General features: G+C 40.5%; 2 protein-coding genes across 4 annotated transcripts in view; one reads left to right on the forward strand and one right to left on the reverse strand.

Moving 5' to 3' along the window:
* Positions 1-10105, reverse strand: GMEB1 (glucocorticoid modulatory element binding protein 1). 3 transcript variants are annotated; one of them, XM_072136987.1, is made up of 10 exons: positions 9992-10105; positions 9279-9427; positions 8814-8893; positions 8614-8738; positions 7925-8028; positions 7694-7845; positions 7290-7421; positions 3508-3645; positions 3084-3203; positions 1-793 (listed from the first exon to the last, which is right to left on the reverse strand). In XM_072136987.1, exons 2-10 carry the CDS (start codon positions 9404-9406, stop codon positions 264-266), a joined length of 1509 nt encoding a protein of 502 aa, XP_071993088.1. In that variant the 5' UTR covers positions 9407-9427; positions 9992-10105; the 3' UTR covers positions 1-263. The 3 variants fall into 3 exon arrangements, with proteins under 3 accessions (XP_071993088.1, XP_071993089.1, XP_071993087.1); XM_072136988.1 differs by lacking the exon at positions 9992-10105 and adding an exon at positions 9651-9806 and having other exon boundaries at positions 7290-7406; XM_072136986.1 differs by lacking the exon at positions 9992-10105 and adding an exon at positions 9651-9806.
* The window catches only part of TAF12 (TATA-box binding protein associated factor 12), a 23399-nt gene continuing 5920 nt past the window's right edge, over positions 9831-27309 (forward strand). Inside the window, exon 1 of the mRNA XM_072136991.1 lies at positions 9831-9938. Coding sequence (XP_071993092.1) covers positions 9894-9938 — 45 coding nt within the window. The 5' untranslated portion in view covers positions 9831-9893. The remainder of the gene's footprint in view (positions 9939-27309) is intronic.

Consider the following 27309-nt stretch of genomic DNA (forward strand, 5'->3'; position numbering starts at 1 on the left):
TTAGCAATACATTTCTCATTTTAATATAAAAATTAACTTTCAACATTTTATATCTTTAAACACTATGTACAGAATAAGCACAGGCTGCAGGATTATTTATAGTAGAAAGGTCCTCCTAACAGAAAGAGGATCAGTCTCATCTATCAACTAATTTGACTCTCCCTTTTAAGTCAACTTAAAAAAAATAACATATAAAAAAGGCCTAATAGAATAAATTAACTGTCTATTTATAAGCACTATGTTCTTTCCCTACACTACAGTTGTTACTCATCTTCCAAAACAACAATTTCCACATCGTGCATGCCATCGTGGTGTCCGACCCCAAGAACCTTTCCATCACCCAGCTCCATCACCTTAGATCCACCCTCTGGGTCAGGTGCTGGGTCTATCTGAATGATCGTCTGGCCCTCATCACCAACTCCATCTTGCCCAAGTCCTGAATCCATTGCAACAAGCTCCACAGGGCTCATAACTCCACTTAATGACCCCGAATCCGGCATTTCTGTTGCCAATACAGTAAGGGCATCACCTCCCCCAGTTTTGCCCAATACAGTGGTGTACCGTAAACCACCTAAAGAAAACTGCTGTCCAACTGGAGCTAATGTAAGGGGAGAGAGCACTGTATACTGTGGCTGGGATGACTGGGTACTCAAAGTACCAGCAGAAGCTGGACGCTGAAGCCGAGGCCTCTTAGGGGGTTTGGGAGTGTTAACAGGCATCAGGACCACATTCTGAAGAACTGGAGAGTGGCTGCCTTCCTGTTTCTTTTGCTCTTCAAGCTGTCTTTCAAGATCTGGAAATAAAAAAAAATAATAATAATAATTGCTTGCTTATATTTTTAATTATTTCATGCACTTTTATTCTTATGTTGCCACTATGTGTTGTCCACTGTTTACAACACAAGCAACAGAAGTGTGGCTTTGTGTGTTTGCTGGTAACATGTAGTTTAGTGGTTTTTCATTATTCAGGAGATCTTTAGTGAATTTGTAAAATTAAAAAAAAACAAAAAAACCCACACATCTGGATTCAGGTGATAACGCTAAAAGTGCACATGCACCACAAAAAAGAAAGAATAATTTGAGACAAAATTTAGATACATGTGTCCCTAATACCTAATAGGATTAAAAAAAAACTAGTTGATGAAAACATTCTGAAAGGAACACGGCTACTATAATATGCTTGTGTATATGCCAAAACTCATGTAATGTCAACGGCACCAAGATGGCTACAAATTAATAAGGATTTGTTAAAAAGCCACATGGGACAATGCTTTCATTTACCCCTTCCCACCGCAGCCCTTTTTCGTTTTCATTTTTCACTCCCCACCTTCAAAAATCTATAACTTTTAATTTTTCCATGTACAGAGCTGTGTGACTGCTTATTTTCTGCGTAACAAATTGCACTTCATAGTGATGGTATTTAATATTCCATCCCGTGTACTGGGAACAGTGAAATTGGTGAAAAAACGCATTTGCACCGTTTTCTTGTGGGATTGGATTTTACAGATTTCACTCCACGCCCCAAATGACATGTCTACTTTATTCTTTGGGTCGTTAAGATTACGGGGATACCAAATTTGTATAGTTTTTATGTTTTCATTCATTTACAAAAATTAAAATCTCCTGTACAAAAATAAAAAAATATTTTGCCATCTTCTGGTGCTATTAACTTTTTTATACTTTGGTGTACAGAGCTATGTGAGGTGTCATTTCTTGCTACTTTTGATGACGTTATTAATGCTATCATTTTTAGGATTATATGACCTTTTGATCACTTTTTAAAGAATTTTTTATATTTTTTGATTGCCACAAGTGGCATTATCGACTTTGGGCGCTATTTTCCGTTAAGGGGTTAAATGCAGTGAAAAAACGTTATTATATTTTGAAAGATCAGGCATTTTCGGATGCCGCAAAACCTCATGGGGCTTATTAACTAAGGGTCCACGGATGCACTTTCATCGGGTTTTCCGACATTTTCAGGATTTGGGCCACTGGGACAGGTATTTAACTTGGGATTGTGTCACACGCGATCCAACTGTAGCGCAGCTGTGCTGGCTTTCATGCGACAGAAATGGGGGGGAGCCGTCGGACGATCCAACGGATTTCGACTGAGCGCGGGATTTAACTTTCAAATTGTGTCGCAAGATAAAGCACTTACATGCACCAGGAAGAAGATGGTGAACTCTGTCGGACCTGAGCGGGGAAACGACACATGCATGATATTGGGCGAACGATCTTAGTGAATCGAGGCAGAGTGCATTCCAGTTGGATAATGAACTTTCGGGGAACTCCGTGGACCTGGTAAGTAAATGTGCCCCAATTTTTTAATAAATTTTTACTGTTTATTTATATCAGTTCTAGCGAAAGGGGAGTGATTTGAATGATTATTTAATTATATATATTTCTTTTTTTTAAAAAAACCTTTTTTTTATTTTTACTATTTTTCAGACTCCCTAGGGTACTTTAACTCTAGGTTGTCTGATCGATCCTATCATATACTACCATACTACATACAGTACATACTACAATATGGCAGTATATGGGGATTTTCCTTCTCATTAATTACAATGTGCAGATCGCACATTGTAATGAAAAGCTTAAAATGAGACAACCCCGGGTCTTCCGAAGACCCAAGGCTGTCATGACGATGGCGTCACGGGGAGTGACGATCCTCAACAAGATGGCGGCGCCCATGTGCAGCCATTTTTTTTAAGCCACCAGCAGTGATCAGCGGGTGTTACCGGTAAGCCTTTGCTGCAATATGCTGCAAAGAGATTTACCGCCTATGGAGAGGGCTCAGCCCGTGAGCCCTCTCCATGCACCCAGCATGCAATGTACGATTACATCACATGTCGGTAAGGGGTTAAACTGTATTTATCCTACAGAGAAATACAGCTATCAGGTGTACAGTATGTATAGTGTCTCCTAAACACCAGTGTGGTAGTCAGTATAGCAAGTCCTCCAAGAACCACTATGCAATACTGCAAGATATATAGATATCAGTTCTGTAGCACATTCTATTTTTCATTACACTGAAGAATCATATTTTACATTAACCTACATTATGTCAAATCGAAGACTTACCTGAAAGTGTATAGTGATACTGTTCACTCTGATCTGTCTGACTTCTTTTTCGATCAATAACTTTTTTCACAACATCGAGAATTCCAAATGTTTGACCAATGTTACCAAGTACAGTGGCGTCTAGCAGAAGAACAGGTTTATGATTTCTTAGCCTTAATTTTATATTAGTATAAAGAGCCACAAAATGGCAGGCACCATTTAAAAATGTACATCTAGGGTGCTGTCAAGTTATGACACTAATGTTACAAAAAGAGGAAAGGATAGTATAACCCAAAAGACACACACCATGAATAAACACAAGATGTAGACATTGTGTGTTTATTTTCTTTTTGTAATCTTACTTAAGTGTCATTGCCATTGCCACCCCCCCCCCCAATAATACCCAAGACGTAACTTTGCATGACAATAAGTGAATTTCACTCACCAGTGATTTGAAATGGTTGCTGGTCTATTCTCTGTTGGACACCACTTAAAAGCTCCTCAATTTCATCCTGGATTTTGCTTATGACCTCATCCATAAGTCCCACATCAGAGATCCCTTTCCAGAAAAGCAGAGTCTCTTCTGTAAGGTGCAAATGAAGAAATTAGTTAATGCAATCTCATTTCATACATATAAGCCAGATTATTAAAAACAATGGACTTGTTTGGCTTCAGTTTATTATGCATCAGATTTCATATAAAACAGCCTATATTTCCTCATCACCAACGGGACTGATGAACAATATATGCTCGGTGGTTTCCAAGATATTGAACTTACTTTACATTAAACATGTGCAGATTACTTCCCTGGGAAAGTCTGTACTGCTGCCACTGCTTCTGTTTGGCCATTTGGTCGCCATCTGATCAATAATATGGCTGCCTCTGTAGGACTGTCAGTTACAGACATCCAGCAAAACAACCGCAATTTATGCAAAGAAAGCTCAACTGATGTTGAGCTAACACTAGGGATATACAGGCGGTCCCCTACTTAAGAACACCTGACTTACAGACGACCCCTAGCTACAAACGGACCTCTGGATGTTGGTAATTTGCTGTACGTTAGCCTTAGGCTACAATATACAGTTATAACAGTTATCAACTGTAATGAAGCTTTATTGTTAATCCTGGTTAACAATTTTTAACAACCCAGACAACCTCTATTTTTGCATGTACTGCACAGAGCAAGCTGCAGCTCTCTGGGACAAAAACCTCACTTTATTGTATGTATGCAAATGTTTATCTCCAATATCTGTACAGCTAGAGCCTCCTATTGGAGATTAGCTCATACATCCATCTTCAATTTATAAGGTTTGCCTACTTTCTGAGGACAGCGCAGAGGCTGTTCTTGCAAATCTCAAAGAAAGGAATTGAGAGACGGATATCTCTCACCATTCATTTTATGGCAACCCCAACAAAGGGACCCCCATTCTTCAGATCAGCGGTCATACTACATTTTTGAAAAGAATTTTAAGGAGGAGCAAGAAATTTTCATAAACTTTGTTTTGACCAGGGTCACATTGCAATACTTTGGGGTGCTACACTTGTATCCACCACAGCACTACAACTCAAGTACCACCCCAGAATTGATAAACAGAGCCTGGGACAACAATAGTCGGTCGCTTTATTGAATAAATGTACAACTCCTTCAGTTGGCTGAAAACTTCTGTAACATGACAGGGGGTGTGACCAGAGCAAAATTTCCCTATTTGGCTTGTTGTACTTTGACCCCTTATCACTGATGCTTGTTTTCAGCTCAATGACCAGACTTGATTTTTCAAATCTGACGTCTTACGATAATTGGTTATAACTTCAGAACGCTTTAACATATTTCGAAATTGTACTTCATGATAGTGGTAAAATTTAAGTGATAAGTTTTGTGTATCATTCTGGAAAATAATTTAAATTTGGCAAAATTTTGGAAAAAAAAAAAATCTTTATTTTTAAAGTTTGAAATGTTCTGCATTCCAGACAAGTAGTAAAACAACCCCAAAAGCTAGATAACTAACATTTCTGGAATGTCTGCTTTATGTTAGAATGATATTTTATCCATCCTCTCCTTTTTCTAGGATGTTATGAGGGGCAGAAATTTAGGTGCGATTTTTCAAATTTTTATGGAAAAAAAAATTTAAAAAAATCCCTAAAACTCACATCTTGAGGGACAACTCGGCTACCAAGTGATTTCAAAAAGCCTAAATAATACTAAAACCCCATAAATTACCCCACTATATAAAAACTACACCCCTCAATGTATGTAAAACAACTTCTATTAAGTTTATTAACCGTTTAAGTTTTTCAAATGGGTTAAAAAAATTGAAGTGCGACTTTTTTTTCGAAAATACATTCATTTAGGCCAAAAATGACACTTTCATAATGACTAAAATAATGAAAAGCTCTGCAAAGTTTGATGCCCAATTTCTTCAGAGTGTACCGATACGACTGGACGACTTGTATTGTCACAATGTACCTGCTATAAAATTTAAATTTTTTTTTGGTAATGTGAACATACGAGGGCTTATTATTTGTGGGATGAAATACAATGTTTAGATAATTAATTTTGGTGGTCTATAGCTTATTCATGAGATTTTATTTACTATTTCAAGGGGTATACAAACAAAATTTTCCATTTTTATTTTGGATTTTTAGCACTATTTTCCCTGCTCACTGTAACATAAAAATAATATTTTATCTTTATTCGCTGCTTCACTACGATTACAGTGATTCCTCATTTATATAGTTTTGCTTATATTTGTTAAATCTTACTGAGCAAAGCCAATTTTAGAGAAAATCCGATTGTTTTTACTATTGCCCACCTTTTAGGGGCATAACTTTTGTAATTTTCTGTTGACATGACTAGCTGAGGGCTTATTTTTTGCAAAAAGAGTTGTTCTTTTCAGTTGTATCATAGGGCAAGTAACTTTTTTTAATCACTTTTTAGAACATTTTTTGTGAGTGAATTTGATTAAAAATTGTATATTATGGGAAGTTTTTTTTTTTTTTCACGTAGTTTACAAAGCGGGTTCAATATTGTTTTAGATGTATTGTACATATTGATGCAGGTGCGGTGATACCAAATATGTACGTTTTTTGGTGTTTTATATACGTCATCTGTTTTAAGTAATTGGGCTGACTAGTGGAACTTATTATTTAATAATTTTTTTTACATTTTCTACTTTTTGGCTTGAACAAGAGTTCATCCGATCGCTTGTTCAAGCCTTTACACTGCAATACACATGTATTGCAGTGTACGGTGTAAGTAACTGAGCATGCCACGCATGCTCAGTTACATACAGCCGGGTCCTGCCAGGAGGCGGAACCCGGCGCAGAGAGGAGCCAGCAGCCTTGGGGTACTCGCCGGACCCCGAGGCTGTGGCAGGAGGGATCAGATCCCCTGGTAAGCACACTTGGGGGTGGTCCAATCCACAGTGGGGACACTTACACGCCGCGGTCAGAGTTGACTGCGGCGTGTAAGGGGTTAAACACCCAGGATCGCAGATTTTCCATTCCCTGGTGTTCATGCCGGGTCTGGGCTGTGATATCACAGCCCGACACCGGCACTTGCAGGACCCAATGTGCTGAAATCTTCTTCTGACACGCCGCTGTAGAAAGGCATTTCATCGGAAGAAGTACCCTTAATGACCGACGTAGATCTGCTAACCTCAAAAGAATTGTTGCCTTTAAAAAAGACCAATATTGGTTAATGATATAGGATTTTTGGGGAATATATGGTCAAAAAGGAAAAAAAAAAAATCCACATCTTTGTTGCAAGGAAATTTGTCATGAAGAATGTCCAAAATGGTGCATGTAGATTTGAAAATGTGTATGTGTTTTAGCACTGAAGTCAAACTCCCCCCACCACAGAATGGCCTCTTCTCTGCAATTGTCTGTCCTGCGTTTAGGGACATCATAAGTGGCTCTCACGAAGTCTGGTGCATGTCGTCAATCGCAGCAGAGGGGGCGTTGTGAGGCATTGAGAACTTGACTTCAGTGCTAAACTCTCCACCTCTGTGACTTTATAACACCAGTTTACACATCAAAGTTGATTTTCATGATGATGGCTCACTAAAGAAAGATGATTTGGAAGGTGTTAATTGCTTGACAGCATACTTGTAGTGGTTCATTAGGTCATTTTCTAACAACAGATTTCCTTTAAAAATATTTACAATATCAGAAATTACAAACACTCAAATTAATACATTTCTTTCTTTAGTCTTGACTAAAATTTCTTACCAGATATCTCTTCTCCATCCTTTTTGCCTCGATCATCTCTATTCATCTGTACTGTTGCAGTAATGCCGGAGCCCCATTCAATAGCACCTTCTTCCACTGTCTCCTCTGACACAGTCACTGTAGAAAGGCACCCTTAGATTAAAGTATTCATGAAAAATCAATTGTGTACTTCATCCTTTCCTGTGATCACAGTCCAAGTCACCACCGATGGCAAATACAGGCTAAGAATGTTAATCCATGCACAATAACAACAACAATATTGCTTTATTTCTATAGTGTCATCATATTGTGCAGTGTTTTACAGAACATTGGGTTTAGATACCAATAAAATATGCATTACAGAGAAATTACATGGTCAGATGAAGCAATAGGAGTGAGGGCCGAGCTCACAAGAGCTTACATACCTTCCACTGTAGGCGGAGCCTGCACAACATTGCTTCCAGGAACAGGGGCACGGGCACTGCTAATCAGAAGATCGAACTTGGTACTGCGGCATGTGTTTGTGCAAAGCTTGTCATGTTGGTAAAAGTCTATCTGACCAGAATCCATCATTTTTCTGAAATGGAATGTAGAACAGTATAACCATAGAAATAGAGGATACAAGATTTATATAAAAGCTTTCTCAAACTATTTACCGTAACATAACTCCTTCGAGACGAATGGCTCTCTTCCAATCCTTTAATGTTGATTTTCCAGCCAAATTAACAAAGGTTTTTGGGCTAATCATCTGGTCATTAAACTAAATAAAGAGGAGTAAATACAAAGTGTGGTGAGAAAAGGATGAGAAGCTTAAATACCAGCTCCTATAAAAAAAAATGTATTAAAATAAGCCAGTTAATGGTGTGCATCATTCTTTAAAGGTATTGGGCACATTTACTTACTAGTTCACTAAAAGTGCATTGTCCCTCTATAATGCTGCCATTCACTAAGATCATGAATATCAGAAATCATGACTATGGCGCTTCCCTGACAGAATTAACAATAATTTTTGCGGTGCATCTTTAACATAGGCCGCGGGACACAATTTGAAATTTAAATACGCCGCTTGGTCCGAATCAGTCGGACCGTCCGACAGCATGCCCCCCAATTTGTTTTGCATGAAAGCCAATGTAGCTGCGCCACAAAAGGGTCACGTGCGACACAATATAAGTGCAGACAGTTCTTAAATACTTGTGCAAGCCGTTTTAGCCATGAAGAATGTGCAAGGTCCGACATAAGTGCACCCTTAATAAAAGGTGCCCCATTGTGTAAAGTGCTTCACGCATCATACATATTTTTTTTTTTTTTTTTTAATAGAGCAGTGGACTTAAGGTTAAAAATTTACCTTGACACACTTGACATTGATCCCAGGACACACAAATTTTTTCCACAGTAATACGGCTTTGCTGTCCCCACAAGTGATAGGATATGCTATGTCAATATCATCACTCAGCTCCACTGTACCACCATCTACACAGAAATAGAACAGCTTTAATAAAACACTTTCTCCCTGTGAGTAGAATCGAATAGTCTTGTATTACCTACCAAGTGTATCTCCCATCTTCAGGGTGTGAGTCTCGAGTGATACAACAGCAGCATTGGTGTCAGTCATCTCCTCATACATTCTGTATAAATACAATAACAGTTGTGTAGTTATGGATAAGGAGGCTCTCCACAATGTATTCAGATAAGCTCACTATGGGTGGAAATGTACCATGTCCAATATGATGACAATAGAGCAAGGCCCTTAATCCTAATGTTCCACATGACTAGGTTTTTACTATATATTTAATTTGTAAATGTCCCCCATGATTTGTAAAGTGATACGGATTATTATGATGCTATATATAACTATGTCCGATGTCCTTGCCCTCATATCCAATCTATATATTGAAACTCTACTTATTGCTATTGATAAGAAAATCATAAAAATTAGAGCCAGGTAGCACCAGGCAGTGTGATAACGCCATCCATCATGCTCAAGTCACCAAATCATTTTCATACACGCACCCATGCGGAATAGGCTGCAGCTGCAGAATAACCTGCGTCTTGGCATCTTCGGGATCTTCCCCTTCTGCGCAGTCACTGGGAATCACCACAACATCCCCCATGGGGACCGTAACCTCTGCGTTCGCCATATGTCACATGAAGTTGGTGGCCTGGGGATAAATACAGTCATACTGGAGGTCTAGGCTTCTTCTCACCGGATCTAATTCTTTAACCTGCAGAGGCCCCACTATATGTGTAGCTGTACTACATGCTGAAACTTCCTGTAGTAAAGGCATAATACAGCATAATGTGTGGCTGCACCTGGTACCTCCACAGCAGGGTCAATGTCTAGTAAACATTCTGTCACCCAAACAACCACCCCCAGAAGATCACCTGAAACCCTCCTCCTCCAGGGACGCTCACAGCTCCACTCCCCAAAACTCCCCGGATCTCAGATGCCGCGCATGCGTCCCTGTCACTCTCAGGCACAGAGCGAGACCGAGACTTCCAGTCACGTGTTACAACACAGGAAGTAAGAGAAATGCGTCTGGCCAATGAGAGCGCGTTTAGTACCGGGTCATTTTTGTGAGGCGGTTGGGCGTTATACTGCGACAGGAAGCTGTGGTGGCTGCGATAATGGATGTCATAAGACTAGTCAGTGGCGGGAGTATGAGTGCCCAGGTATAGAAAGCAAAGCTGCATTGTGCTGGCATTACTAATTCTGCAGTCCTTACCGGCCCACTGTGTGAAAATACAAGTGTAGTCACTTCAGTCTTATAGTGGATGCGTTTTCACTATAGTCCTCTGCTAGTCTATACCATGACAAGCCGATTATCCTCCTAGAAACCATACATTTACATCCGTTTTGTCCAGCTTATGTGCATCAGTTTGTCTATACGTACATATTTCTAAATAATAGTGAGTCCTAAAAACCTGTACTGACTAGGACTTGCACTAACGGACGGACACACAGACTGTTACAATAACGGCTGTGGCTGATCAGTTAAGGCTGCATTCACACTACCCCAAGGGGGACGTATATACGTCCCCCATAGACGGCAATGGGCGCGCGGCACCCTACGGGAGCGGTGCGGTGCTATTTTTTCAGGGCAGACGGCGCCGTGCGCCATATATCCCTATGGAGAGTGGCGGGGTGAGGAGTGCTCTCCCCCTCCTCCTCTCCCCGCACGATGCCGTGTGCCCGCCGTGCTACGGTACGGCTTGCCCCGATCGTGTGAATCCAGCCTAAGGCTACATGCACTCTGCCGCGGGGCAGCGCGGGGAGAGGAGGAGGAGGTGAGCGCAGCTCACCCCCGCCCCTCTCCATAGCGATATATGGCCGCGGCGCCGTAATACGGGAGAAGATAGGACATGTCCTATCTTTTCCCGGGCTACGGAGCGGTATGGTGCTGCACGTGTGCTTCACCGTACCGCTCCCGTAGGGCGCCGTGAACCTATAGAAGTGTATGGGGGACGTATTTCGGCCGCATATACGTCTGCCGTATATACGTCCCCCATACTGTAGTGTGAATGTAGCCTAAGACAGTAATAATACTGGAGATGATCAGAGCAGACTATTAATACGGGAGACCCCCCAGAGCTGACAATAATATTACTGAAGATGATCAGAGCAGACTATTAATACTGGAGACCCCCCAGAGCTGACAACAATATTGCTGGATATGATCAGAGCAGACTATTAATACTGGAGACCCCCAGCACAGACTAATAACAATGGAGATGCCGGAGAGACAAAAAAATAACTGCCTCTTCTGTTCCCTGCACTGCTTCTTGATGCTTGTTGTATGCGTCATCAGGAACCAGAGGAAAGGACCTAGGAGCAGTGTAGTACAGCTGACAAGGTCCTCTTGGTCCTGATGCTGATGCATACAACCAGCGGCAGGAGAGGACCTGGGATCAATGAGTATTTCTTGCCCTCTTGCATCAATGATCGGTTCCATCAGTCTTAGAAGCAGTCATTGGATTCTGACTGTAAGGGTGCGGTCACACGTGGCATTGGCAAAATGCATGCGTTTTAAAAGACACACGTTTTGTGTTATGCTTGCGTTTGGCTAATTACAAACCTGCTTACAGTGCGTTTTGGTTGCATTCTCAATGCGTTTTGACCACGCCCTTAAATGGCAAATGCACAGGGGAACACAATCAATTAAAGCTTCCAACCTAGTTTGAAAACACAGCATTAGAGAAATGGAAATGTAAAATCTTAGGGCACGTTCACAAGTGTCGATAGAGTTGCGTTTACAAACCCAATACTAGTGCCCTTGGGGCGGGTCCCATTATTACAATTAATCAATATCTTTATTCTTAATTAATTAACATGCCCTTTGAATTTTGCCACCTTTAGATCTTGGTCTATTTTCTTAATGGTAGGGTCTAAAGGCAGCACCACAAACTTAGACCAATTAATCCCCAATACTGAGAATTCACTGAATTTTTCACCATCTCAATCACATGACCAATAAAATTTCGAGTCTCCAATTAAAAAAAAATGATGTCATCAGCGTAGAGGGGTATGTTGTCACGCTTTCCTCAGTTCCAAACCCTTTCATCGCTTCATCTCTCTTTATAATCTGCGTAAAGGGTTCTATCGCAATGGTGAAGAGTAGGGGGAGAAGCCTGCCTCGTACCTCTTGACATAGTAAAAAAAATCGAATTGAATCCCCCTGAGCAAATACTTGTTTGTGGGGCTTCATATATTATTCTTACCCAGTTTCAAAACCCTGTACCAAATCCCATCTTTTCCAATGTTTTCCACAAGAATTTCATAGGGCTTTCATAGCATCCAATAACAGCATAGAGTGGCCTAACCTTTCCTTTTCCTGTATGTTTCTGCATATTGTTTTTGATCCCTGCCGGCAGCACTGATGGGCGCCGCCATCTTGCCGCGGATCGTTGATCCCTGTGACGTCATCGGGGAGCTGCGATCCGTCACCATAACAGCCTCGGGTCTCGTTTTAACCCATTCATTACAATGTCCTATCAGCACATTATAATGAATGAGGAGGAAAATCCCCAATGCTATAGTATGGCAGTATATGATAGGATCGATCAGACAACCTAGGGTTAAATTACCCTAGGTAGTCTGAAAAATAGTACCATATTTTTTGGACTATAAAGCGCACAGAAATTTCTCAGAAATCAAAGGCGCGCCTTATAGTCCAGTGTGCCTTATATATGAAGTGATTTACATACTCAACAGCTGCCTTGAACTGTGCACAGGACTGCCACCTGCTGGTCATTCATCCTTATAATCCGGTGCGCCTTATATATGAACCTAGATGTTTTAGCAGGCATTTATTGATGGTGCGCCTTATACTCTGGTGCGCAAAATACTGTATACTCCAAAAAATACTGTAAAAGTAAAAATATAAAAATAAAAAAAAGTTTAAAAAAAATATATAATAAAAAAATCTAAAAATTCAAATCACCCCCCATTTCCCTAGAACTGATATAAATATTAATAAACAGTAAAAATCATAAACTCATTAGGTATTGCCGCGTACGAAAATGCCCGATCTATCAAAATATAATAACTTTTTTTTCATTGCGTTTAACCCCTTAACGGAAAATAGCGCCCAAAGTCGAAAATGGCACTTTTTTGCCATTTTGAAAAACATTTAAAAAAAAAAAAAAAAGTGATCAAAAGGTCGCACAGTCCTAAAAATGATAGCAATGAAAATGCCATCAAAAGTCGCAAAATGACAGCACCCACAGCTCCATGCACCAAAGTATGAAAAAGTTATTGACACCAGAAGATGGCAAAATCAAAAAAAAATATTTTTGTACAGGTTTTAATTTTTGTAAATGTATGAAACCATTATAAAACCCATACAAATTTGGTATCCCCGTAATCGTACCGACCCAAAGAATAATGTAGACATGTCATTTGTGGCACACAGTGAAAGCTGTAAAATCCAAGCCCACAAGAAAACGGTGCAAATGCAGTTTTTCAACATTTCACTGCATTTGGAATTTATTTCCCGCTTCCCAGTACACGACATGTAAAATTAAATACCGTCACTATGAAGTTCAATTTGTTACGCAGAAAAAAAGATGTCACACAGCTCTTTATGTGGAAAAATAGAGTGAAAAATGGAAGTGAAAAAACTAAAAAGGGCCAGGTCGATAAGAGGTTAATGTTTCTACTAAGCTGTATATTTCTGTAGGGAGACCATCCGGCCCTTGTGTTTTATTCTGCCCTATACTTTCTGTAGCCTCAAATATTTCTTCCGCCCCTTTTTCTTTATCTTAACATACCCTTTGGTCATCCGTTAGAGTCGGATTATCAATATTTATCTAATTTTCCATCATCTTAAATTACTCTTAAAGTACATAAATTTTGATCTGGATACCTGCACAATAATGTACTATTTTTTTTAATCTCTGGGCACAACTCTCTCCATAAACATTCCTCCATAATCTTAACAATAGAAGTTCTGGAAGGTAACATAAGAGGCTTATTTTCCCGCCATCTGTCCACTTTTGCCTCAAAGATGAAAACAGGCATATCCCCGGAATAAGTATGGAATTCGTATAAACTCAACAACACTTCAAAGCGAACAGGTGGATGAATGAACAGTGAATGAATGTCAATTGCAATATCAATTGGAAGTTCCACAGAGAAAGTCTTGTTTATATGTTCACTACACCATTTTTTTTACCTTACTGAATTTACCAAGGCTGTACTCTTCGCTTTTGCCTTATTGTATCAGGGAGTGGCCACCATGTCCAGTATTTAATATTCCATGCAGTGTACTGGGAAGTTTGAAATGATATCTGTAATATGTGTGATTTGCGGATCTGGAGAACTGGGGCCATAACTGTGGTTATGATGAGCTGTAGAAGGTCTAGACGTAGGAGATTTATCAAGCTGTCTGCGCCAGAATTATTTGCACTAAAAAGCCTTAGATGCTTTGTGCTACAATCAATAACCCCTTGGGAGCCTCCATCTTTAAATGCCGACGGCACCCTCCGTAAGTGACAGGTGGGAGCCTATTACAGTCATTAGTATTTCTAGTAGCAATATATCTACAAAATACTGCAATAGCACTGCAGTTGTATTGCAGTATATTGCATAAGTGATCAAACACCCAAAGGTTCAAGTAACCTAGGGAACTGAAATACATTTTGAAAAACAATAAAAAAATAAAAATTCATATCAAACCCCCCCCCCCTTTCCCCAGAACACATACAGTGGGAACGGAAAGTATTCAGACCCCTTAACATTTTTCACTCTTGTAGCCAATTGGCAAGATAAAAAAGTCATTTTTTTGTCATTAAGGTTTTATTATTAAGGTGGTGCACATTGTGGGAGAAAAAAAACTAATGTAGACATTTTTGCTAATTTATTAACCGGTTCGCGACCGCCCGCTGTGTATTCACGGCGGCGGTCGCGTTCCGATGCATGGAGAGGGCAGGCGGGCCGAGCCCTCTCCATAGCCGGTAAGTCTCTGCTGCATATTGTTACCGGTAACACCCACGATCGGTGCCGGCGCCGATTGCGGGTGTTTTCTTGCGTGCATGGACGCCGCCATCTTTCCGAGGATCGCCGCTCCCCGTGACATCATCGGGGAGCGGCGATCCGTCGCCATGGTAGCTTCGGGTCTCACGAAGACCCGAAGCTACTTCGGGTTAACCCATTCATTACAATGTGCTATCAGCACATTGTAATGTATGAGGAGTAAAATCCCCATATACTGCCATACTGTAGTATGGCAGTATATGGTAGGATCGATCAGACAACCTAGGGTTAAAGTACCCTAGGGAGTCTGAAAAATAGTAAAAATAAAAATAAAAAAAAAGTTAAAAAAAAATATATATAATAAAAAAAACCTAAAAATTCAAATCACCCCCCTTTCCCTAGAACTGATATAAATAAACAGTAAAAATCATAAACACATCAGGTATCGCCACGTCCGAAAATGCCTGATCTATCAAAATATAATAACGTTTTTTCACTGCATTTAACCCCGTAACGGAAAATCGCGTCCAAAGTCAAAATTGGCACTTTTTTGCCATTTAAAAAAAAATTAAAAATTCTATAAAAAGTGATCAAAAGGTCGTACAGTCCTAAAAATAATATCATTGAAAACATCATCAAAAGTCGCAAAAGATGACACCACCTTCAACTCCATACAACGAAGTATGGAAAAGTTATAAGCACAAGAAGACGGCAAAATAAAAAAAAAAAATTTTGTTCATGAGGTTTTAATTTTTGTAAATGTATGAAAACATTATAAAACCTATACAAATTTGGCATCCCTGTAATCGTACTGACCCAAAGAATAAATTAGATGCGTCATTTGTGGCGTGAAGTGAAAGCCGTAATATTCAAGCCCACAAGAATACGACACAAATGCGTTTTTTCACCATTTTCACTGCATTTGGAATTTTTTTCCCGCTTCCCAGTACATGGCATGGAATATTCAATGCAATCTTTATGAAGTGCAATTTGTTACGCAAAAAATGAGCCGTCGCATAGCTTTTTACGTGTAAAAATAAAAAAGTTATAGATTTTTGAAGGTGGGGAGTGAAAAATGGAAATGAAAAAACGGGAAAGGGCCCGGTCCTTAGCCGGTTAAACAAGAAAAACTGAAATATCACACGGTCATAAGAATTCAGACCCTTTGATGTGACACTCATATTTAACTCAGATGCTGTCCATTTACTTCTGATCCTCCTTGAGGTGGTTCTACTCCTTCATTGGAGTTCAGCTGTGTTTAATTAAACTGATTGGACTTGAATAGGAAAGGTATATATATATATATATAGAAACCTGTCTATATAAAACCTCACAGCTCACAGTACATGTTAGAGCACATGAAAATCATGAGGTCTAAGGAACTACCCAAGGAACTCAGAATTATGGCAAGGCACAGATCTGGCCAAGGTTACAATAGAACTTCTGCGCACTAAAGGTCCTTAGAGCACAGTGGCCTCCATAGTCCTTAAACAGAAGAAATTCAGGAATGACCATTACTTCCTTGACCTGGCCATCCAGCCTAACTAAGAAATCATGGGAGAAGAGAGAGAAGTAAAGAAGAACCCCAAGATCACTGTGGCTGAGCTCCAGAAATGCAGTAGGGAGATGAGAAAGTTCCACAACTATTACTGCAGCCCTCCACCAGTCAGAGCATTATGGCAGAGTGTATCAACGGAAGTTCTCTTCTTCTTTTGAAGGCTCTTTCAACATATGAAAGTGGCATACAGCAAAAAGAAGCAGCAAAAAAACACATGATGAACTTCTAGACTATGAGAATTAAAATACTCTGGTCTGATGAGACAAAGGTTGAATTATTTGGTGTTGAGGGTAATAATACACCTTTTACTATGTTTGAGGACTGCTTTTAGCTGAGAAGGAGTATGAAATTTTTGGTATTACATATAAATAACTACTAGGCGTAAATATTGTTTCTTGCAAAATTACATATGCATATTTATTCACGAAAATCACCACAGCCAGTTTGTTCTACCTCCCAAGTCTCTGACCAGACTATGGCCGTCGCCCCATACTCCTCTAGTCCAGACTATGGCCGTTGCCCCATACTTCACCTGCCTAGACTATGGCTTTCGCCCCATTCCCCACACCTTTCCAGACTATGGCCGATGCCTGCATGGTGACACCACCCAGCCAGAATGGACTGTGATGAGTGGACCAAAAGTCTGCATTCTAGTTCCGCTGCGTGACCCAGAAATTATGCTGGATTGGCTATTCAGCCACCATTACGGCATTATGTCCTGGTCGCATGGCCAAACACCAATCTCAAACGTGTAAGTCAGGTCCACTCATGTCTATTTGAAATGTTTTATTTAAATCATTTGTTTTATTTACTTATGGGAGTGGGGGATATTTGTTTTACTTTTTTACTAACATTTTTTATTATAATTTAATGGCAACATCCCATCGGATCACTGTTATCAGTGATCTGTATATGAAGACATGCAGAGAGGCTGCACATCTTGCTGCTATGATAGGGGACTGATAACATTGGCCTCCTGTTACAGTACAGGATCGGGCTGTCACACAGATAGCTCGATCCTGCCGATGGCATTGTGTGCAAGAGGGCACACTGCAGGAGGTCAAGTAGCTGTAGATCTGTGCTCTGGTCATGTGACCTTCTATCGGCCCGTGCACTACTGTAGTGAATAGACTGCAACTAGTGGCCAGTCAGAGGGAGAGAGGATCGGACTATTTCTGAAGAGTAAATCTGCCTGCACAAGTGTAATAGACGCTTGTACAGACGTTATTGCGATCTCTGTGTGGCAGCATCGTGCTATGGTGGTGTTTTTCAGCTGCAGGGACAGGACGACTGGTTGCAATTGTAGGAAACATGAATGCGGCCAAGTGCTCTGGACCTCAGACTTCCAACAAGATAATGACCCTAAGTACACAGCTAAAAAGCAGAACATCAGAACAACTCTGTGACCATTTTTGACTGGCATAGCCAGGGCCCTGACCTAAACCCAATTGAGCATCTATGGGGATAATTCAAAATGGCTGTCCACCTATGTTCACCATCCAACCTGAGGGAACTGGAGAGGATCTGCAAGGAAAATGGCAGAGGATCCCCAAATCCAGCTGAGAAAAACTTGTTGCATCATTGCCAAGAAGACTCATGGCTGTACTAGTTCAAATTGCGCTTCTACTCGATACTGAGCAAAGGGTCTGTATACTAATGGCCATGTGATATTTCAGTTTTTCTTGTTTATTAAATTAGCCAAAATATGTACATTTCATTTTTTATGTCAAGATAAGGTGCAGAGTGTACTTTAAAGAACAAAAGAAGAACTTTTTTTATCAAAACAAAGAGTGAAAAATCTAAAGGAGTCTGAATACTTTCCGTACCCACTGTATTAAAATAAAGTAAAGTCCTCTTCTATGCATCACAGCCCGGCATCCGCTCCGTGTCCCGGTCCGTCGCAGGCATCGTGACATCAGCCGCACGCTGACATTCTAATGTGTGTGCCGCCGTCAGCACACAATATGATGTCAGCGAGCGGCTGATATCATAATGCCTGTGACGGACCGCGCAGGGACAAGGAGCCGATGCCGGGGCCGCAATGGATAGAAGAGAACCTGCCAGCAGGGCATTGGAAGGTGAGTACACTTTTAGTTTTTTTTTTCCTACAGGCATTATATTGGGAGCAGGGGCTGCAGGCTATATACAAGACAAGGCTGGCAGGCTATATACTAGTGGGGGCTGGTAGGCTATATACTAGAGGGGGCTGGCAGGCTATATTGTACAGTAGCTGGCTGGCTATATACTATAGGGGCTGGCAAGTTATACTGGGGGGTGCAGGCAGGCTATATACTACTGGGGGGGCTGTGACCAATGCATATCCCACCCTCGGCTTATGCTCGAGTGTATACGGTATATAAATTTGTCATCACTGTGATTGTACTGATTCAAAGAATAAGAGGTGTCATCTAAACCGCACATTGAAAGCTGTAAAAAGAAAGCCCATCAAAATATGAGCAAATGTGTTTTTTAGCCAATTACACCACCTCAAGAATTTTTTTCCAGTACATGGCACAGAATATTGACTGGTACCACTGGAAAATAAAATTTGTCTTACATAGAAAAAACAGTAACGCAAAAAAAGAAAAAACTTGAGGGGGTTCAGGAAGTATGGTGAGGGCTTTTGGCAACAAAAATGGGTGTTTGCTGCATATTGCTGCCATCGGTGCTGGCATTGATAATGGTGTTAACCCTCTGAAATTCAATGATCAAAATCCAGCGGTGCTTGGGCGCTGCCATATTTGTTTTGTTTTTTGCTTCCCATGATGTCATTGGGGAACGAAGATCTGTTGCCAATAAAATTTGGCCCTCTCCATGCTCCCATAACACCCTCAAATTTTTTCTTTATTTTGTTTTACCATTTTTCACTCCTCATTTTTTTTGTTTACAAAGCTATATGAGGGTTTGTTATATGCAAGATGATGTACTATTAATACGTTCAGTGGGACCGGGAAAACAGGTTTTTAGTGGTTATTTACCGCTCCATAGATTTTTTTTTTCCCACATTAGATTTTATGCTACAAAATTAGGTATTTCTGTAATCATACTAACCCATAGAACTTATATAACATGTATCTAAGGCCCCTTTCACACTTGTGTTTTGATGTGCAGAACTTGTATTGCACTCTGACCCAGTATAATTAATGTTTTTTTTTACATACTTCTTATTCATGCACACACGTGTTTTTTCTAACCTGCGTTTAAATCTTAGCGTGCTCTACTTTCCCAAGTCATGCGCATGAAAAACCCATGTCTATCTAGATGCATCAAAACCTCATTGCACTCTGAGATACATGCAAGTGCAATGCATTTTTCAGTGGTCAATTGCCATAGAAAAGATAGACCACAGTCCTGTGTCTTTTTGTAGCGCGTTATCTGGGAGTTAAAAACGCATTGAAAACACCAAAAAAGAGCACATGAAAAACTGAGACGTGAAAACTGATTAAACTCTGATGAAAAATGTTAGTTTTTCACTGACCAAACTCTGATATCTCTCTCATCAGACTCTGACGTGATCTGCAACACAAGTGTGAAAGAGGCCTTAGAGTATACAGTAAACACCAAAAAAAACAACAAGTCATAAATCAGTTAAAGAATTCATTTTTTTTCTACAACTCCCCACAAAAATACACTTTCAGCAATAGGACAGTAAAATCTGTGGTAAAGTAAATCTGGGGGTAGACCGTCCCCACTGACATGCTCGTTACCTTAGGGGGTACTGGGCACCTTGTTTCTTATTCTGTTTAAGCTCCCTTTTGCAGAGAAATTGACTAAATTACCTAAAATGTGGTAATGAGCCAGAGTCCTACGTCAGCTGAGCGTCTCCTGGCTCTAGCCGCTCATCAATTATTGCCGCCTCCATAATCAGAATTCATTATTTGATCCTCCCACAAGCTCTGCAGACAGCCGTTGACATCACCCAACTGTCTGGAAGTCTTGTGCATGCGCAGTAACACCTTCTTTGCTGAAGAACATCTGGGTTTCCTTGCACAGCCCCGAATTTTGATTATGGGGATGTGAATAACTGATGAGTGTCTAGAAGATGCTCGGCTGATGAAGGCTGGAACACCTCTGGCTCATTACCATATTCTTCATATTTTTAAAAAGTCGATCTCTGCAAAACCGAACTTAAAAAGAATAAGAGAGAAGGTGCCTAGCATCCCCTAAGGTAATGAGCATGTCTACCAGTAAATCTTTTATAGAAAACAAATATTTTATAGCTCACAAAAGTACCGTGGACCATCTAAAACCAAAAAATTCTGTAGAGCAAACCTAGCTAATGCATGGCCCTCCTTCTGCGCCTCGCTATGTGTCCATACAACAAGTGATGTGGGGTGTTTCAAATTGCATAACAAATTTTAAGATGGGTTTTCTCTTTTCATCTTTTGTGAATGTGTACATTTTAGGGCTAAATGAATGTATTACTGACAAAATTGGATTCTAAATTTCACCTCAATTTTGTTTTAATTACTAGGAAGATCTCAAAGGGTTTTATATAAGGAGTTCTAATATTATATATTTCAAATCCAAATCTCATTAAAAACAATATCAAAACAAAAAAGTCTGAAAATTCGGAAATCTTCTTGAAAATACAGAAAACCAATGTTCGATTTGTAAGCTGCGTGACATCAAAACATCCAGACATTTTAAAAATTATAAAAACATAAAGAAGACATATGAGAAATGTTATTTAGTAACTAATTTAGGTGGTAAAACGATCTGTCTGAAAACAAGATAATTTTGAAAAGGGCGAATTTTTCAAAAATTTCTAAATTTTGATGAATAAATGAAAAACTTATAAAAATTAACCACAAATGTAAAGTACAACATATGGCAAAAAAACTATCTCAAAATCACATTGATAAGTTAAAGTGTTAAAAAATTATAACCATAAAAAGCAAAGCAGGTCAGATTACAAAAATTGGGCTTGAGCCTTAAAGGACACCTGTCATCAGGTCTCTGCCACTAGTCCTGTCACCTCTACCTGTTGGAGCAGCTCACAAGGATCCAATCCCAGCCTTTATCTAGTTATTTCATACATTATTCATTGTAAAATCATCTATTCTTTATCATGTAAATGAGGCAGGTCACATGGTCAGAGGCAGTGATGTCACCCCTGTTTCCCCTCTCCTCCCCCTGCTCATGTCTGTGTGTAATGTATAGTAACGCATGGCTAGTGTGTGTGATGCATCTGCTGACATGCTGCATCCTCCTAATATACAGGTGAGAGACACAGACATCAGCTACACATGAATCTGACATGTTCTGCTGTAACATGGCTGCCTGGAGCTGCTGTATCTCTCCTATACACACATACATGCACACACAGGCTGCAGGGGGCGTGGCCACCAGCACCAGGAAGCACATCATTATACAGGCTGTCAGTCATGCACTGGGGGTGTGGCTGTGTCTCCCACTCATGAATAGAGTGGACAGCTTGAATATGCTAATGCTTCATTGGACATTTTACAGGTCATTTGCATACAGCTTTAGGACCTCATTGCTTAGGTTTACAGGGCCAATGAAAGGATAGAGGCAATGCTCTCTAATGGCAGTTTATGAAAATATATTTAGTTTAGGGGGGTTATTTTGCATGACGGGTTCTCTTTAACTCCTTCCCGCATAATAATAGTACGTCCCTGCGGGTAGATACTTCCGCACCAGGATGTTTTATTGCTTCTGGCACTGGCTCATGAATGGAGCGAGCACTAGAAGCAGTGGTTGTGAGCTTTATATTACAGCACCTGCGTAATAAGCCAGATTTGTCAACTGAAAAAAAAAAGTTATGCATATGAAAATATGTTGATGCTAAAATGAACACAATTTTCTCCAAATTAGTTTTTATTCAGTAAAATTCAATAAAATACACAAAACCTCCACATATTTGTTATCGCTGCGTCTGTGACAATCTGTAAAATAAAACAGAATCATTACTGTACTGGCACGGTGAACCCCTAAAAAAAACATTCCGAAATAAAGATCATATTTATTTAATGCCATTTAAAAATGCCCTAAAAAGTTATTTAAAAAATGTTACTCGCTTTAAAATAAGACCAATAAGAAGAACAACACTTCTTGCAAATATTAAGCCCTTTACCAGATTTGTCATCCAAAAAATAAAAAAGTTATGCATATGAAAAGACAGTCATGCTAAAATTAACAAGATTTTCTCCAAATTCGTTTTAGTGAGTAAAATTGGGAGAAAAAAAATCTATATAAATCAGGTATCTCTGTAATCATGGCGATCCAAAAAATAGTTGAGTTAATAAAATCTTATCAATTCTTATCAATTAGCTATAGATGCCCCAAAATTATGTACCAGAAAAGTGCATCTTGTGTGGCAAAAAATAAGCCCCTATATGTCCATGTTAAAAAATGGAAAAATATTAAAGCCTGTACAATTTGACAATACAAATCTGCTGTGAATGGCGCCTTCTTCCATTCTATGCTCGGCCGTGTGCGCATACAGCAATTACCACCACATATGGGGTATTGGTGCACCTAAATTTATTTAATCCATTGCGAATGTTTAATTTTCCACCCAAAATGATAGTATTCCAAAAATGTATAGTAAACAAAATATTCCAATTTGTAGACCACACCTCCATTTTCTTTTAACCCCTGTAAAACAAATAGGTAGCAAACTTCTTAAAAGTACTTTTCCATACGTTAATGGGTGTAGTTTCCTTAATGTGGTAATTTAGTCTTGCTAAGTCTTGCTATTATTTAGGCCTGTCGCAGTTAATTGAAAGTTGAGCAGGTCCCTCTAAATCAGGGGTGCACAGCTCCCAGGGCAGCAGCAGAGTGGCAATTTTATTACGTTTTTGTCGCAATTTGCGGCCAAAATGAAATAAAACGTGTTCAATAAGCACAGTGCTGCAGGACCTGCCCGGCTCCTGTACAGAGGGGAAGCTCAAAGACCTAAGATGATGTCATCATCACATGACACTCCGGCTTCTCCTCCATACAGCCTCCTGCGGAACAGGGCTGCTCACAGTGAGGGGAGGGGAACTAGAACTGTGGTGGGGGGACTAGAACTGGGGGCAGGAGGGGAGAGGGCAACTCGAACTGGGGGCAGGAGGGGAGAGCAGAATAGAACTGGGGGCAGGAGGGAGGAACTAGAACTGGGGGCAGGAGGAGGGAACTAGAACTTGGGGCAGAGAGGACTAGAACTGCGGCAGGGGGGACTAGATCTGGGGGCAGGGGGAGGGGAGGACTAGAATGGGGGGACTAAAACGGGGGGAGAGAATTAGAATTGGGGGAAGCAGGGGGGGACTAGAACTGGAGGCAAGAGAGGAGACACTAAAACTAGGGACAGGAGGGAGAGGGGATTGGAACTGGGGGAAGGGGGTGACACTAGAACTGGGGGAAGGAGCAGGAGAGGGGAAATAGAACGGGGGGCAGCAGGGGGGAATTAGAACTGGGGTAAGAGGGGAGACACTAGAGCTGGGGGCAAGAGGGAGAGGGGAATGGAACTGGTGGCAGCGGGAGACACTAGAATTGGGGGCAGGAGCGGTGACTAGAACTGGGGGAAGGAGCGGGAGAGGGGAACTAGAACTGGGAGCAGGAGGGAGGGGGATCTAGAACTAGGGGTAGGGGGACACTAGAACTGGGGGTAGGAGAGGAGGGAGAATAGAACAGGGGAAAGGAGGGTAGGGGGCAACAGAACTGGGAGCAGGAGGGGAGGGGGAATAGAACTGGGGGCAGGAGGGAGGGAGAACTAAAACTGGGGGCAGGGGTGGGAAACTAGACCTGTGGGGAAGTTGTACATAGGGGGCAGTATTATAGTAGTTATATTCTTGTCCATAGGGGGCAACATTATAGTAGTTATATACTTGCACATAGGGGCAGTATTACAGTAGTTCTATTCTTGTACATAGGGGCAGTATTATAGTAGTTATATTCTTGTACATAGGGGACAGTATTATAGAAGTTATATTTTTATACATAGGGGACAGTATTATAGAAGTTATATTTTTGTACATAGGGGCAGTATTATAGTAGTTATATTCTTGTACATGGGCAGTATTATAGTAGTTATATTCTTGTCCATAGGGGGCAACATTATAGTAGTTATATACTTGCACATAGGGGCAGTATTATAGTAGTTCTATTCTTGTACATAGGGGACAGTATTATAGTAGTTATATTTTTGTACATAGGGGCAGTATTATAGTAGTTATATTCTTGTACATGGGCAGTATTATAGTAGTTATATTCTTGTACATAGGGGGCAGTATTATAGCAGTTATATTCTTGTACATAGGGGGTAGTATAGTAGTTATATTCTTGTACATAGGGGGGCAGTATTATAGTAGTTATATTCCTGTACATAGGGGAAGTATTATAGTAGTTATACTCTTGTATATTGTGGCAGTATTATAGTAGTAATGTTCTTGTATTCACAATTTCCGCCATTATTAATATTGTCTTGTTTGTGCGCTGTATTGTAGTCTGCTCTGAGGTCTAAGTTACTTATTATACAAATACAGTATTATGCAGTAGTGATTTCTGGGGGGGAATTTGCTTTGTACTACGGTTTTTGGGGCATCTAGGGTTTTGGTTAGTAGAGCAGCCCCCTGAAGGTTAGCGGCACCGAAAAAGGTTGTGCACCCCTGCTATAAACACAGGGTTTCGAGATTTTCAAAAATTTTTTACCCAAATCGCACCCAAATTCTAAGCTTCATAACATTCCAGTAAAATACATGGAATGTTTGCCTAATATCTTTTTTTTTATATACAGGCAGTCCCCGGGTTACATACAAGATAGGGTCTGTAGGTTTGTTCTTAAGTTGAATTTGTATGTAAGTCGGAACTGTATATTTTATCATTGTAATCCCAGCCAGAACTTTTTTGGTCTCTGTGCCAATTGGATTTTAAAAATGTTGGGTTGTCATAAGAATCAGGATTAACAATAAATCTTCATTACAGACACATTTGGTAACTGTTACAGCTGATCATTGTAGCCTAGGACTAAAGCACAATAAATTACCAATATCCAGAGGTCCGTTTGTAACTGGGGGTCGTATGTAAGTCGAGTGTTCTTAAGTAGGGGACCGCCTGTAAATAACTTAACACAAAAGATATCAAATTTTTAAACTAATTTTAACCCCTTAACGCTCTGCACCGTAGCTCTACGGCGCAGAGGTATAGGGAATGTATGAAGAGGGCTCACGGGCTGAGTCCTCTTCATACAGAGGTGGGGGTTTTTGCATTTTGCACAAAACCCCCACCGCTAATAACCGCGGTCGGTGCTTGCACCGATCGCGGCTATTAACCCTCTCAACGCCGCCGGCAAAGTTGGCGGCGATCGGTTACCATGGTAGCCTCGGGTCTTCTTTTGACACGAGGCTACATGGCTTATGCAGGTTCGTTACAATGAGCCAGTGGCTCATTGTAATGTATGACCTGCAAAAATGCCATATATTGCAATACTGTAGTATTGCAGTATATGGTAGGAGCGATCTGACCATCTAGGGTTAATGTACCCTAGATGGTCTAAAAAATAGTGAAAAAAAAAAGTTTAAAAAATAAAAAAAATTAATAAAATATTAAAAGTTCAAATCACCCCCCTTTCCCTAGAACGGATATAAAACATAATAAACAGTAAAAATCACAAACATATTAGGTATCGCTGCGTCCCAAAATGCCCGATCTATCAAAATATAAAAACGGCTATGGGCGGCGGTGACCTCCGAGGTGGGAAATGGCAGCCAAATGTCCGAAATGCGACTTTTACACCTTTTTACATAACATAAAAAATGAAATAAAAATGATCAAAATGTCGCAAAGACCGCAAAATGGTAGCAATGAAAACGTCGCCTCATTTCGCAAAAAATGACCCCTCACACATCTCCGTGCGCCAAAGTATGAAAAAGTTATTAGCGTCAGAAGATGGCAAAAAAATTTTTTTCTTTTTTGTACACATTCGTTTAATTTTTGAAAATGTATTAAAACACAATAAAACCTATATAAATTTGGTATCACCGCGATCGCACCGAACCAAAGAATAAAGTAGGCGTGTTATTTGGAGCGAAGAGTGAAAGTCGTAAAAACTGAGCCCACAAGAACGTGACGCACGTGCGGGTTTTTTTACATTTTTCCACATTTGGATTTTTTTTTCAGCTTCGCAGTACACGGCATGTTAAAATAAATAACATTACGGGAAAGTAAAATTTGTTGCGCACAAAATAAGCCCTCACACAGGTCTGTACACGTAAAAATGAAAAAGTTATGGATTTTTGATTTTGGAGAGCGAGAAATGAGCCGAAAAACCCTGCGTCCTTAAGGGGTTAAGGACAATGTGTCACAAGAAAACAATCTGAAAATCCCCTGGATATGTTAAAGAGGACCTGTCACCCATAAATTGAGCACTAGGAGCTGCTTACTAAAGTACTAAAGTAAGTAGCTCCTAGTGCTTAAACAAACTCTATCGGTAACGTTATCTTACACTGCGGTGAAGTACAATGTAAACGTCGGACCGCTCGCCAAGCGTATTCATGAGGGGGCAGGGTTAGGAGCAATAACCGTCGCATGATGCGCGGGAGTCACCGCTGGCCTATGTAGCGAGCGGGGTGGTCCGGGGAAGAGGCAGGACCTCGGACCTCCCCCTCATGAATACATTGGACTGCTTGGCGAGCAGGCCGACGATTACATTGTATTCCGCCGCAGTGTTAGAGATCTCCGGTAACGCGGTCACTCTAACACTGCGGCGTTTGTTTAAGCACTAGGAGCTACTTACTTTAGCAAGCAGCTCCTCGTGCCCGATTTATGGGTGACAGGTTCTCTTTAAAGCGTTCCAAAGCAATAACCACTTATAAGAGACACAGGGCAGATGTGAAAAATGGGGTCTCGTCCTATAGGCTAAAATAGTCCTGAAGAGGTTAATTATGAGGAATAGGTGAATTTTTGATATCTGACAGGCTGGCTAATATGCTTTATACAGGTACCACAGAACTGGGCTCTTCCACCTCTATGAAGATAAACATTTGCTTTGTAGAGAAGGCTGCAGG

The sequence above is a fragment of the Engystomops pustulosus genome, chromosome 2, assembly GCF_040894005.1.
Source record: "Engystomops pustulosus chromosome 2, aEngPut4.maternal, whole genome shotgun sequence".
Taxonomy (NCBI): Eukaryota; Metazoa; Chordata; class Amphibia; order Anura; family Leptodactylidae; genus Engystomops; species Engystomops pustulosus.

What these genes read in the sequence shown, in the direction of transcription:
- GMEB1 (XM_072136987.1), bottom strand. Translation starts at nt 9,406, where the DNA reads ATGGCGAACGCAGAGGTTACGGTCCCCATGGGGGATGTTGTGGTGATT. An exon ending in CTGCAGCCTATTCCGCATGG is followed by an intron (nt 8,894 to 9,278) that starts GTGCGTGTATGA and finishes GTATTTATACAG; the next exon opens with AATGTATGAGGAGATGACTG. An exon ending in GAAGATGGGAGATACACTTG is followed by an intron (nt 8,739 to 8,813) that starts GTAGGTAATACA and finishes ATTTCTGTGTAG; the next exon opens with ATGGTGGTACAGTGGAGCTG.